Genomic DNA, 14,454 nt, shown 5'->3' on the forward strand with positions numbered 1-14,454 from the left:
AAGAACCTAATCACTGTAAGATACAATACTGTTACGCTCCAGGAAGACATCCAGGCCTCTCTTCAACCCCTCGACTGAGTTCGCCACCACCTCCTCCTCAGGCAGGGAATTCCAGATTCTCACTGCCCTAACAGTAAATAATGGTGGAAAAACATTCTCTCCTCCAGACGCAGAGAATGTCCCCTTGTGACCGTCACCTTCCTTGGAGAGATATTTGTATTGTCCCCTTATATACTTATACATGCTTATTAGATCGCCCCTCAGTCGCCTTTTTTTCTAGACTAAATAATCCTAATTTTGCTAATCTCTCTGGGTATTGCAGTTGCCCCATCCCCTTTATTAATTTTGTTGCCCTCCTTTGTACTCGCTCTAGTTCAATTATATTCTTCCTAAGCACTGGTGCCCAAAACTGTACACAATAATTCATGTGCGGTCTAACCAGGGATTTGTACAGAGGCAGTATAATGCTCTCATCATGTGTATCCAGACCTGTTTTATTGCACCCCATGATCCTGTTTGCCTTGGCAGCCGCTGCCTGGCACTGGTTGCTCCAGGTAAGTTTATGATTAACTAGGATCCCCAAGTCCTTCTCCATGTCAGATTTACCCAGTGGTTTCCCGTTCAGTGTGTAATGGTGATATTGATTCCTTCTTCCCATGTGTATAACCTTACATTTATCATTGTTAAACCGCATCTGCTGCGTTTCGGCCCAAGTTTCCAACTTATCCAGATCCATCTGTAGCAGAATACTATCTTCTCTTGTATTGACTGCTTTACATAATTTTGTATCATCTGCAAATATCGATGATATTTGCAATTCCCTTATTTTGCTATTCTTCACGGAAGGAGGTAGGAATAGTCAATAAATGTTTGCAAGAAGAAACAATTTACATCAAGTCTGAAATAGTATTAAAAGGGTATTCCAGCCAAATCACAAGATATGTGCTGTTAGATCAGTGTGGGTCCCACTGATTGTAAGAAAGAGGACCTGCGCCTCCTGTTCACCCTTGGTTCTCCCTACCCACAACAATACGTCTATGACACTTGCGAACCAAGTTGAGCTTCAGTGTCATAGACCTACACTCAATTCAACTGCTCATAGCCAAAGTCTTGGAGGGACGGGAGAACAAGAGGAGAACAGAGGGTGAGTCCCGCATTTTAGCAATGGATATACAAGGGCTCGTACCCGGCATCACAGCCATCACACAGCAGCAGCCGATCCTCTCGGTCACTACGCCCGCAGACTTCACAATTTGTAGGGTCCTCTTCGATCAAACTCTCATCTGCTTTGCTTTGTATCGGGACCTATATCAAGCATAAGAAGAGAGAAATTATTGCAGTTTGTACACCTCCAGCTTCTGTCTGCAGTCATTCATAAGTATTTATTTAATCGGCTGGCGATTGTCACTGATAACAAAAAAACACGGGTATTACATACCTGGTAATGTGTTTTTTCATGACACATGACGGCACCACGAGAGAGGGGATCCGCCCCACGAGGACAGGAAACCTTCAAGATAAAAGGGGTGGCTCCTCTCTCCGCATCAGTTGTTTTACAGAACACGAGAGGAACTCCGCAGGTTAGTGGACACATAAATAATACATATTTTATACTGCTAAATTTCCAACACCAAGGGAGTGTATAATACTAACAAAACACCCAACTAATGACGTGATCAAATAGGGGGGGGAATATAAGGGTGCCGTCATGTGTCATGAAAAAACATTACCAGGTATGTAATACCCGTGTTTTTCCATTCTACATGACGGCACCACGAGAGAGTTACAGAGATTTGTATTCTCTTTAGGGGGGGATCACTGCCTGTAACACTCTTCTCCCAAATGTGAGATCAGAGGCAGCAGATAGGTCTAATCTGTAATGTCTGAAAAAGGTAGATGGAGAGGACCAAGTGGCCGCCTTACAGATTTGGTCGATGGAGGCGTCCGCTCTCTCCGCCCAGGACGTTGCCATGGCCCTCGTGGAGTGGGCTTTTAGGCCCTCTGGAACAGCCCTGCCTGCACTACTATATGCTAGTATGATGGCCTCTCTCACCCATCTAGCTATAGTTTGCTTAGAGGCTTTAAGGCCTTTCCTTGCCCCCTGATATGAGACAAATAAGGCCCTCTGTTTCCTCCATGGTTTTGTCACCTCTAAATACTGTAGGATACATCTCCTAACGTCTAAGCAATGTAATCTCTCTTCCTTTTTGTTACCGGGGTTAGGACAAAAGGATGGCAAGATTATTTCCTGAGCTCTGTGGAATTTCGACACTACCTTAGGGAGGTATGCTGGATCTAATCTTAACACGACTCTATCGTCCATAACCTGAGTGTATGGCGGGTCTGCTGATAGTGCGTGTAAGTCCCCAACCCTACATTCCGATGTGAGTGCCACTAACAAGACTGTTTTTAAAGTTAACACTTTGTCTGATATTGCGTCTATTGGTTCAAATGGGCTTTCCGTTAGAGATGATAGGACTAAATTTAGATCCCAGGGAGGAGGTTTAGGAGATGGGACAGAGTCAGCTCTAGTACAGGCCCAGATAAATCTGGCGACCCATCTATCGTTTGCCAGGTCATAGTTGAATAATGCTGCCAGGGCTGAGACGTGTACTTTCAGGGTGCTGACCGCTAAACCCAAGTCTAAACCCCTTTGTAGAAACTCTAGCACTGCCCTCACAGGTACTTCCCCCTCCTGTATTGGGCCTGAGGTGGACAAAAATTTTCTCCATATTCTCCCGTATATTTTTGTAGTCACTGGCTTTCTGCTACTGATTAGGGTGGAAATCAACCTTGCTGAAAAACCTTTCTTCTCTAACAGTGACCTTTCAAATTCCAGGCTGTCAAATGCAGCCTGGAATTCGGAGGGTGATTGAAGGGACCCTGTGTTAGGAGGTCGTGGTCCTCTGGGAGCACCCATGGGTCTGTCACTGACATCACTCTTAGCCAATAGAACCACGGCCTTTTTGGCCAAAAGGGAGCTATCATAATTACTCTGGCTTGGTCCTCCCTGATCTTCTTCAGGACTAATGGAATGAGGCATATCGGAGGGAAGACGTACAGGAGACCTGATGTCCATTTTATCCTGAAGGCGTCTACCGCCAGTGGCATGTCTGCTGGCCTTAGGGAGCAGAATTTTTGAACTTTTCTGTTGGTTTTTGAGGCGAAGAGATCTATTATGGGTTTTCCCCACCTCTGCACAATTTGTTGAAAAATGGACTCTTTTAGGCACCATTCGCCTTGCTTTAAGCGGTTTCTGCTCAGAAAGTCCGCCTTCAGGTTGTCCACGCCTCGGATATGCAGGGCCGATAATGAGAGAAACTGATGTTCCGCCAGAGTCAGGATTCTTCTTGCTATTTCCATTAATGCCCGAGAACGGGTGCCCCCCTGATGGTTCACGTATGCAACTGCTGTACGATTGTCCGATAGGACTTTCACATGATGTCCTCTCAGGTGTGTCAGTAATCCTTCCAGCGCTCTTTCGATGGCTAGTAGCTCCCACTCGTTTGAGGATAGATCTTTTTCCTCCTGAGCCCAAGGATCTTGGAGCCATAGGGTGTCTAGATGGGCTCCCCAGCCCCAGGGACTGGCATCTGTCGTGACTACTCTGGAGGCTGTATATGTCCAGGGTACTCCCCTCGGAGAGGACTCTATCTGTAACCACCATCTTAGTGACTGGAGTACAGGATCCGGGATGGTGAGCTTCTGTTCTAACTGCCCTTGAAGCGTCAGATCGCTTTGTAACACACACCACTGAAGTTCCCTTGTGTGAAATTGAGCCCATTTTACCGCTGGTATGCAGGAGGTTAGGGACCCCAACACTGACATGGCTTTCCTCAGAGTTATTGTTGGCTTTCCTAATGTTGTCCTGATTAGATTTTTGATTTTCTCTTCTTTCTCCTTTGGGAGGCGACATTCCTGTATTACCGAGTCTATTGTTAGGCCCAAAAAATTCTGGACCATTGTTGGCTCCAACCTGGATTTTTTGAGGTTCAGTTGCCAACCCAGAGTCTGAAGAGTCTCTATCACTATCTTGACTCATTCCTGACAGTGAGAGAAATCTTTCCCCACTATCAAGAAGTCGTCCAGATATGGTATTACTAGAGCATCTTTTTCTCTGAGATGTGCCGTGACCTCCGCAATTAATTTCGTGAAGACCCGGGGGGCTGTTGCTACCCCAAAGGGCAGAGCCTTGTACTGAAAGTGATGCCACTGAGATTTTATCTGGACTGCCACCCTGAGATATTTGCGGTCTTACTGCCGGATCGGGACATGATAGTAAGCGTCCTTGAGATCCAGGACCGACATGTAACACCGAGGGAAGAGGAGTTTCACTGTAGATCTTATCGTCTCCATCTTGAATGATGGGACTACTAGATACTTGTTGAGGCCTTTCAGATTTATAATCGTCCTCCAGGAATCGTCTGGTTTCTTTATCAGAAATAGGGGGGAGTAAAAGCCTTCCTTTTCTTTTTCTGGAACTTCTTCCAGTACGAGTTTTTGTATAAGTGATAATACCTCCTCTTCCAAGCTCTTTTGTCTTTCTTGAGATGATTGTACCGGAGTTTGAATGAATTTTTGTGGTGGCCAGTGGTGGAATTTTAACTCCAGACCTGACCCTACTATCTGTCGGATCCAGGTGCTGGATGAGATCCTTTCCCAGGCTGGGAGGAAGTGAGAGAACCTTCCCCCCACCTGAGAAGGACCGTCACTGGGCGGGTTTTTTGGCTTCTCTTGGGGGCTTACTGAAATAGAAGCCTCTCCCTCCTCTGTATCGTCTGTCAGAATTGTTTCTGTCACGATCTTTAAATTGTTGTCTTCTGAATTTTCGGCCCCTCTGAAAGGAGCGCCGAAAGGCTTGAAATGGTTGTTTCGGAAAATTCTTTTTTGTATCACTCGCTTTTTCCAACACTTCATCCAATGCCGGACCGAATAAGAAATTTCCTTCACATGGTAGAGAGCAAAGTTTCATTTTTGCCTGAGTGTCCCCCGGCCAGCATTTGAGCCATACCGCACGCCGTCCTACATTGGTTAAGGCTGCTGACTTTGACGCTAGCCTGGCCGAATCTGCTGACGCCTCTGCGAGAAAGTCTGCCGCCGCTCTAATAGCCGGTAATGCTTCCAGAATCGTCTCTCTGGGAACTCCTTGTTCTAATTGATCCTCCAAGTTGTCTGTCCATATCTTCAGGGACCTAGCCACACAAGTGGCTGCGATGGCAGGTCTTAGTGCCCCAGCCGAGGTTTCCCATGCTGTCTTAAGGCAATTGTCCGCCTTCCGGTCCAGCGGTTCTTTTAGAAACCCCAGGTCCTCAAAGGGTAGGGAAGATTTTCTGGCGACCTTTGATATCGCTACATCAATTTTGGGGGCCCTATCCCAGGATGAGGATGCCTCTTCCTCAAAGGGGTATCTCCTCTTCAGGGAATTCGTTATCTGGGACTTCCTTTCTGGTTTTTCCCATTCGTGTTTTATGAGTGCTTTCAGTTGCTCATTAACAGGGAAGGTCTTACATTTTTTCTTTTGCAGTCCACTGAACATGAGTTCTTGGGCTGTCTTTTTTGCTCGCTCTTCTACTAGCCCCATGGTAGATCTAATTGCTTTAATGAGTTCATCTGTAGTTTCTACTTAGAACATATCTTCCCCGTCCGAGCTACTTCCTGAATACTGCATCTTATTTGAGTCGTCTTCTGACCCTGTAGAGTCTTGTTGAGAGACCCCTGAGGGGCTTGATCTCCTAGTTTTCCTCTCTGTATCTACAGATTGTAATGCTCTTACTGACTTGGAAACTTCTGTCTGAATTATGGACCTCAGACTATCCGAAAATGAGGGTGTCTCCTCCGCTATGGTCTTGTTAATGCACTCCTGGCATAACTTTTTGTTCCAGGCTGCTTCTACGGGACTTTTACATAAAGCACATTCTTTATTTTTAGACTTTCCTCTACATTTCTTAGGGACCTCCTATACTCCACCCCGCCAATGTATGTAAGAGGAGGAGGAGAGGGAAGAGAGGAGAAAAGAGAAAGAGAACAGACATTAGATTACTGGACTTTCTCGAAGTTCACTCACCACTCGGGCGCTTCACAGAACGGGTACCGGATCTGGAGGCTGACTGGTCCTTTCACTGTCTCCCAACGAGACTATGGACCCCTCTTTCCTGCGGTGACGATCCGCCCGTGCGCTGCCCGAGTGGCTCACACTACTGCTGCGGCGTGTCTTTGCTTTCTCCTCTGAGCACGACCGCCTCTCCTTTGCTTCCTGGCGCGGTTGCACATTCTCTGGCGAAGGGCTCTCCATTATGCTGCCTATGGCTGCGAGTAGTCACCTCCAACTCAAAATTGGTGCTGTGACGCCTGCTCGCCTTTCCTGGCGATCTTAAATAGCACCTCTTTTTTTTTTTTTTTGGACCACCTGGTTCCGCACCTGCCCCGCTAGTGTCTGTGTGGACGCGCGCGCGCGCACGTGCGTGCCCCATGCCTCTGCGTGCCCCCCCGGGACCGTGCACACCTTCTGCCTCTCGCAGGCCCCGCGGCGCGTCGCTCTACTTCCGGGTCGCACGCAACCACTTCCGGTTCATCGGCCGTCATGCGCGCTCCCAACGCGCGCGCCTCCCGGTGCGGCCATACGAACCTGGGCCGGGTGAGCGCCTGGGCCCTACTTGCTTCGGGGACCCCAGACACCCCTTACCTGCCCGATGGCCTGGCCACCACTGACTGCAGGTATCCTTTTCGCTGCAGGGTCCGGTGTCTGGTCTTCAACAGGGAGGGTACACTGTCTGTGGCCTCCGAGGAGCATTTTTCTCTGCCCGGGCACCGATGTGTCTCCTGGGCTGCATGGCCACTGTATGTCGACAGGGAGGGAACACTGCAAGTGGCCTCCCTGGACCTTCTTTGTGTGCTGTCATCTTGGAGGGTCCACCGCCAAGGTACCCTGCTTCGCCTGGGCATCTGCCCTACCGGCTGTGGCCATGCCTTCGCTCAGGGGGGACATAGGCATATATGGCCCCCCGAGGCGACTACCGGTACCCGGCGTCGGGTGTAGCAAATCCATGCCTGCCATTAATCACCCGACCCGGGTCCAGGCATCCTCTTCTTTCTTCAAAATCTTCAAGAGGCTTTCATCTTGAGGGTTCCCCGTCGAGGACAGGAAACCAACTGATGCGGAGAGAGGAGCCGCCCCTTTTATCTTGAAGGTTTCCTGTCCTCGTGGGGCGGATCCCCTCTCTCGTGGTGCCGTCATGTAGAATGGAAAAAAAAGGCATCACATCCATAAAAGCCAACAATAATAGTTTTATTTCCAATAACAATATCCGCATATTCACCTTTTTCAGGATCTTTCCACCATAGTGAGCCCTGATATGAATGCATGAATAGGTGATTCTGTCCACGGGGCATGAATTCGCATTCTGCAAGAAGCATAAACCAGGGTTAGCAGTGTACACTCAATGTAGCCATGAGACAGCAAAAGATAATCATTTAGTTGCACGATTATTTTTTATCAACCCTTTAAGGACGAAATTTCCATTTTTGCACTTCAATTCCCCCTCCCCTCCATTTTCAAAGAGCCATAACTTTTTTTATTTTTCCAACAACATAGTTTTTGGTTTTTGGGACAAGTTACATTTTTCGAAGGCCTTATTCATTTTACTATGTAGCGTATGTGAGAATAATTCCATGTGCAGTAAAATTAAAAAAAATCCAATCTCAACAATGGTTTGAAGAAGCACTCGCATGAAACGTTTTATGTCCAAAATCTGTGTAAATGTGTGTAGTTGCAAGAATATTCTCACAGATTGCCTGCTTCCCCATATTCTGGTGTTGTTCTGGTCCTCTTGTCACTCACATGGCTGGAATTCCAACTCGTCAGATCAGACTGAGGTTTGTGTGTGCGAGTCGCTTTCACAATGTCCGTCTATAGAGAGTAAGAACGTCCAGAGGCTTATAAACGCGACTTCCAGCTCACACGTAAACCTCAGACTGATTGGGCAAGTCAGAATTGGTCGAGGACTAGAGCTTTGCTGGAAACCGGAGAGGACGGCGATCTGTGAGCATATCAACGCAATTATACTACGTATATTTACCCAGGTTTAGAGCTTACAACGTTTTATGGAAAAATATGTTGCCGATTTCTGAAAGTAATAGTGTAAATTTTTCTGAAAACAATGTCATTATAACTAGTGATGAGCAAGCATGCTCGAGTGCTAACCCAGCGTCTTCGACGTGCCCGAATAATATGTTCGAGTCCCCGCGCCTGCATGTCTCATGGCTGTTTGACAGCCTCAATGCATGCAGGGATTACCTAACAGACAGACAACCCCTGCATGTGTTGCGGCTGTCAAACAGCCACAAGACATGCAGCACCCTGAAGATACACTATTAACACGCGAGCGTGCTCGGATGACACCTTATCTGAGCATGGTCGCTCATCATCATTTATAACCAATTTATATATTTATTTACAGACAATTTTATATACAACAGTTTGTTTCCATTCAAAATGACACAATGAACATAGGCTGAATGTGCTGTAACGCTTCAGATCATTTTACTAACCTTTGACCACTCAAGAATGCAGTCCAGGCAGAAATAATGGTTACAGTTTTCCGGTGTCCCCACAACCTGATCTCTGAAGCCATTCAGACAGATGGGGCAGTTCTCTCGTTCCTCATCAGAACTTATAGCTTCAGCTAAATCTGTAGTAGAAGCAGTGGGATCCGAGTTTCCAATCGGAAGGTCTTCTTCATCCTCATCTTCCTCCTCCTCTACTGAACCTAACAAAGCAATGCAGACAGACTGGTCACCTTATGTAATGAAGCAGAATGTATGTTCTCTCTGTGTTTGTGTGGGTTTCCTCCGGGTTCTCTGGTTTCTTTCCACACTCCAAAGACATACTGATAGGGAATTTAGATTTTGAGCCCCAATGGGGACAGTGATTATGAGGTCTGTAAATTGCTGCTTGATTATATTGTTTATACTCACCAGACCCATCTTCCTCCTCACCATCTTCCTCCTCACCATCTTCTTCATCCATATCATCCTCGTCTTCGCTCCCTGATCCATCAGATTCCTCAACATCTTCTTAAAAAGAAAAATAACAGTATTAAAAGGCAAAAAAAAAATAGATTTTACATGACAGTCATTTTGGGGGAAAAACTGCCAACTGATAAAGTGATTCTCGGGAAGAAAAAAAAAGAAAATAGGAGAGAATATCATTATAAATATATTCCTATATATCTTTAAATAGCAAATCACTGTCTTTGTCTAAGGAGGCAATCACTGTAGAACATTCAAATGGTTGCTGTCTTGTAACAATGACATAAACCTGATATAATAGGATAGTGGAGCCGAGGTAAGAGACTGCTCACACAGCTGTCCACCATGTCGATCTGATATAATACTGGAGAAACCAGGAGTACTGAAGAAGAGGCTGCTCACACTGCTGTCCACCATGTCTATCTGATCTAATGCCGGAGATGATAATTTTATTTCTACAGCGCCAACATATTCCGCAGCACTTTACATTACAGATACCAGGAGTACTGAAAAGGTCGCTCACACTGCTGTCCACCATGTCTATCTGATCTAATACTGGAAATACCAGGAGTACTGAAGTAAGAAGAAGCTGTTCACACTGCTGTCCTCCGTGTCTATCTGATCTAATACTGGAGATACCACGGGTGTTGTGGTAAGAAGAGGCTGCTCCCACTACAATCCACCATGTCTATCTGATCTATTAATGAAGATCCCAGGGGCTCTGAGGTAAGAAGAGGCTGCTTACGCTGCTGTCCACCATATGTACTTGATCTAATAATAGAGATACCAGGAGTACTGAAGTAAGAAGAAGCTTTTCACACTGCTGTCCTCCCTGTCTATCTGATCTAATACTGGAGATACCACGGGTGTTGAGGTAAGAAGAGGCTGCTCCCACTACAATCCACCATGTCTATCTGATCTATTAATGAAGATCACATTGGTTCTGAGGTAAGAAGAGGCTGCTTACGCTGCTGTCCAACCTATGTACTTGATCTAATAATAGAGATACCAGAGGTGCTGAGGTAAGAAGAGGCTGCTCACACTGCTGTCTACCCTGTCTATCTGATCTAATACTGCAGATACCAGAGGTGCTGAGGTAAGAAGAGGTTGCCCGCCCTGTCTATTTGATCTAATAACGAAGATACCAGAGGTGCTGACATAAGACGAGGTTGCTCACACTGCAGTCCACCACGTCTATCTGATCTAATACTGGAGATACCGGGGATGCTGAGGTAAGAAGAGGCTGCTGACACTGCTATCCATCCTGTCCATTTGATATAATATTGGAGATACCAGGGTAACAGTGGTACTGAAGTAAAAAGAGGCTGCTCCCAATGTTGAACAGATGCTGTGACTTTGCGATAGCTTGACCGTATGCAGTATCAGGGCTGTGGAATTGGAGTCGGAGCCAATTTTGGTGGAGTTGGAGTCATGGAAATTGAAGAGTCGGAAGTTTGGCTTACCGATGCCACAGCCCTGTATGGTATAGGTAATCTTTAGGTTACAGTAGCGGAGCTTCTACCACAGATGCTCAGAAGAACCTGACGCATCACAGGTTTAGGTCAGTGTAACAAGACAGCAGCAATTTTAATGTACGACAGGTATTACCTTACGAGACCAAACTAATGTGGCTTACTAATTAAACTTATTTATGAATTTATCGATGACATTTACTTTCAATTTATTTTTTCACAATTCCTGGAGAATCTCTTTAACAACTAGGTAGGTTTGGAATCCAAACATTACCATCATCACTGACTACAAATGGCCCCTGTCGTCGGCTTTTCCCCTGGGAGGTGTTCCTGTTAATCAGCTGATCCTGATTCTCTTCATCATCCATGGTTATGCATCAGAAAAACATCCCCTGTAATCAGCAGAAACAGTCAGTGTCAGAGGCTGGTAAATACGGCAACATCACCACACACGCGTGCACACACTGGAATTATTTGTAGTTGCCTCTTTTTAAAAGGACAAAAAGTAATTGGACAATTATCTCACAAACTCTTTAATGAGCTGCATGGGCTATTCCCTCATAAATCCATCAATTAACCCCTTCACCACGTTGCGATTTTCCGTTTTCGTACTTTCGTTTTTTCCTCCCCTTCTCCGCAGAGCCTTAAGTTCCTTTATTTTTCCGTCAATATGGTTCTATGAGGACTTAATTTTTGTGAGAAGAGTTATACTCTTGAATGACGCCACTGATTTTACCATATACGGTAGAAGACTGAAAAATGGGGGGAAAAATTCCAAGTGTGGTGAAATTGCAAAAAAAAAAAAAAAAATTAATTCCTCAATATGTATATTGGTTGTTTTTTTTTTGTTTTTAAATCAAGTAGTGAATTTTTTTTTCCCTCCTCTTCTTTCCAGAGCCATAACTATTATTTTTCCGTCAATATGGCCATGTGAGGGCTTGTTTTTTGCAGGACGAGTTGGACTTTTGAACGACACCATTGGTTTTACCATGTCGTGTACTAGAAACCGGGAAAAAAATTCCAAGTACAGTGACATTGCAAACAAGAAGTGCAATCCCACACTTGTTTCTTGCTTGGCTTTTTTGCTAGGTTCACTAAATGCTAAAACTGACCTGCCATTATGTTCTCCACGTCATTACGAGTTCATAGACACCAAACATGTCTAGGTTCTTTTTTACCTAAGTGGTGAAAAAAAATTCCAAACTTTTAAAAAAAATAAATAAATTGCGCCATCTTCCGAGACCCGTAGCATCTCCACTTTTCGTGATCTGGGGTCGGGTGAGGGCTTATTTTTTGCGTGCCGACCTGATGTTTTTAATGACACCACTTTTGTGCAGATACGATCTTTTGATCACCTGTTACTGCATTTTAATGTAATGTCACAGCAACCAAAAAAACGTAATTCTGGCGTTTAGATTTTTTTTCTCGCTACGCCATTTAGCGATCAGGTTAATCCATTTTTTTATTGATAGATCAGGTGATTCGGAACACGGTGATACCTAATATGTGTGTTTTTTTTTTTTTTTAATTGTTTTATCTTGAATGGGGAGAAAGGGGGGTGATTCCATGGGAGGCTAGAAGCATCCACAACTCGATCGGCTCTGTTACATATAGACGATGAGCAGATCGCCTATATGTAGCAGAAATACTGCTTTGCTATGAGCGCCGTCCACCGGGTGGCACTCATAGCAATCAGGTAGCAACAACCATAGAGGTCTCTATGAGACCTCTGGTTGTTATGCCAACACATCGCTGACCCCCGATCACGTGACGGCCAGGCGGCCGTAAGCGCCAGTTAAATGCCACTGTCAGTGTTTGACAGGGGCATTTAACTAGTTAATGGGCGCAGGTGGATCGAAACAGTTGACATGTCCCGGCTTTGATGCGGGCTCACCTCCGGAGCCCACATCAAAGCGGGGGAGATGACCAAGACGTTAAGGGGTTGATACCATTTTGGGGCAGATAAGATGTTTTGATTGCCTCTTATTACATTTTATTGCAATGTTGCGGCAGGCAAAAAAAAGGTGATTTTGGAGTTTTGATTTCAGTTCTTCTAAGGACCATAAAAATATCAGAAAGACATATAAAACATAGTTATAGGGGTTATTCCATCATATAAAGATCAATAACCGGTGGGTTCTACTAACATATACAACCAAAGTCAGGGTACACAGTACCCAGAAAAACACCACTCAAAAGGAGTATAAAATACAACAATTTTTTTTATTAAGAATTAAATGTAAAAAAGACATGAACCAGAAAGTAAATGGGACATGTAAGAGAATTGAAAAGGGGATAAAATCAAGTAGATAAAGGTGGTAGGGGGTTTTCACAAAAAGTAAATGGTAGAAAGGTAGTCTGTATCATGAACTTCCATGATGCATGTAAGCACCTGCATGTAAAGCATGATACTGTAAATCAGAGTACAGACTATTAAGACAGTATAGGGACAAAAATAATCAGTCCGTCCAGATGTATGTTATGCAGTATAATATTGGAAGACAAAAAATCTAAGTCAGCCCATATCTAATATAAGGGTAGTATAGAGCTTACCCATATTGATGTGTGGGATACAGCCACCAGTGCCCCGACGCGTGTTTCGCTGTTACGCTTTTTCAAGGGAAGTGTGATAAGATGTTGTGTGGGGGGGGGGGGGGGGGTCAGATTTTTAAAAACTTTTTTCCCCACACTTTTTACTGACTTCAGTAGTCCCCCTTAGGAGACTGGAAGATGTGATCACCCGTGTTATACATAGCAGTGCTTCAGGGATTAGTAAGATAGGAAGAAGTGTAGGGTATTGTGCAATAAAAGTGACAAAAGTGATTAGGGTGTAAGGATAGTTAGAAAATATATTTTTCAAATTGTTGGTAATTTTCAGTGTTACCATGCAACAGTTAAAGGGGATGTTTGATCACAAGATATTGATGGCCTATTATTAGGGCAGGTGTAGATGACTGTATGTTCGGTCTGGGTGCGATCTGACAAAATACCGAATCGGACACGGATCAATGTTATTCTATGGGGCCGTGCACATGTACGATTTTTATCCTAGGACAGAGTAAAAAGTAGCAGCATGCACAAGTTTGACCCAATGTTCGGATCGCCCTCGGTCACGCAAGTCAATGAGTCCGTGGAAACCATTAGGCTGCACAAGGATGACATCTGAGTGCAGTCCGATATCCATGGACTGACAGATTGGGGAAGATGGAGAATTTTCCTTCCATTTTCTGCTCATCCGAGAGATTAGGATGACAGCCGAACACTGCGGGGAGAAAATTAACTTTATTCACAGACTGTGAAATGCAGAAGTGGGACAGCGGCTACACCCCGATCAGCTGTTTCTCATTGCCCAAGTGTCTACTTGTGAACCCCATAACTGAGTGCCAATTATAACCACTGAAGACATGACTTAAAATCAAACACTAAAAGAAAAAAAAAAAAAAAAAAACCTGAACAAAGATCACAAAGAGCAGAGTTCATAAACAGCTAGATGTGTGACAAAAGACAGCTATTTAAAGAGAACATGTCCCCTAAATTTGGGTGGTAGCATTGATGTTTTTTTATGGACAGATCATTACAAAATCATGTTATCATGACCGGTGTTTTATGATGAAATATTTGCTTTACTTTCATAAGCTGCATTTACACTGAAAGAATCGTTCCACAGCAATCTTTCTGAATAAACGGGATGCCGATCCTGCAATGATCGGGAAAAACGAAAAACGCTTGTTGGTAGGGTGAAATGACCTTTTGCGTTCTATCGTTCTGTGTAAACAGGACTCATGCTGGTGACAAGTATGGCAGCCTACGTGCAATGAACTACAGATTGCCTGTGTAAACAACCGCCAATCAGGAAAGGTTTATTGATCGGCGGTCTTATCATGCCTGCCTGTCGATCCATGTAAAGGGACCCTTTGGCTGACCTCCTGCCTCTCCCCAGCCCTCCAGTGAGTGT

The 14,454-nt window shown here is 44.9% G+C and overlaps 1 protein-coding gene across 7 annotated transcripts in view; it reads right to left on the reverse strand.

The window, feature by feature from the left end:
• PHRF1 (PHD and ring finger domains 1) overlaps positions 1 to 14,454 on the reverse strand; it is a 75,114-nt gene that overhangs the window by 54,308 nt on the left and 6,352 nt on the right. For 4 of the 7 annotated variants that reach the window (XM_073554406.1, XM_073554411.1, XM_073554405.1 and 1 more), the window contains exons 2-6: positions 10,774 to 10,891; positions 8,974 to 9,072; positions 8,548 to 8,765; positions 7,317 to 7,400; positions 1,187 to 1,305 (exon numbers count right to left, since the gene is read on the reverse strand). In XM_073554406.1, the coding sequence (XP_073410507.1) occupies positions 1,187 to 1,305; positions 7,317 to 7,400; positions 8,548 to 8,765; positions 8,974 to 9,072; positions 10,774 to 10,867 (614 nt within the window). In that variant the 5' untranslated portion in view covers positions 10,868 to 10,891. The remainder of the gene's footprint in view (positions 1 to 1,186; positions 1,306 to 7,316; positions 7,401 to 8,547; positions 8,766 to 8,973; positions 9,073 to 10,773; positions 10,892 to 14,454) is intronic. The other 3 variants (XM_073554409.1, XM_073554408.1, XM_073554410.1) reach the window with 1 other exon arrangement.

The sequence above is a fragment of the Dendrobates tinctorius genome, unplaced genomic scaffold (assembly GCF_039654945.1).
Source record: "Dendrobates tinctorius isolate UK_male_01 unplaced genomic scaffold, ASM3965494v1 ptg000211l, whole genome shotgun sequence".
NCBI lineage: Eukaryota > Metazoa > Chordata > Amphibia > Anura > Dendrobatidae > Dendrobates > Dendrobates tinctorius.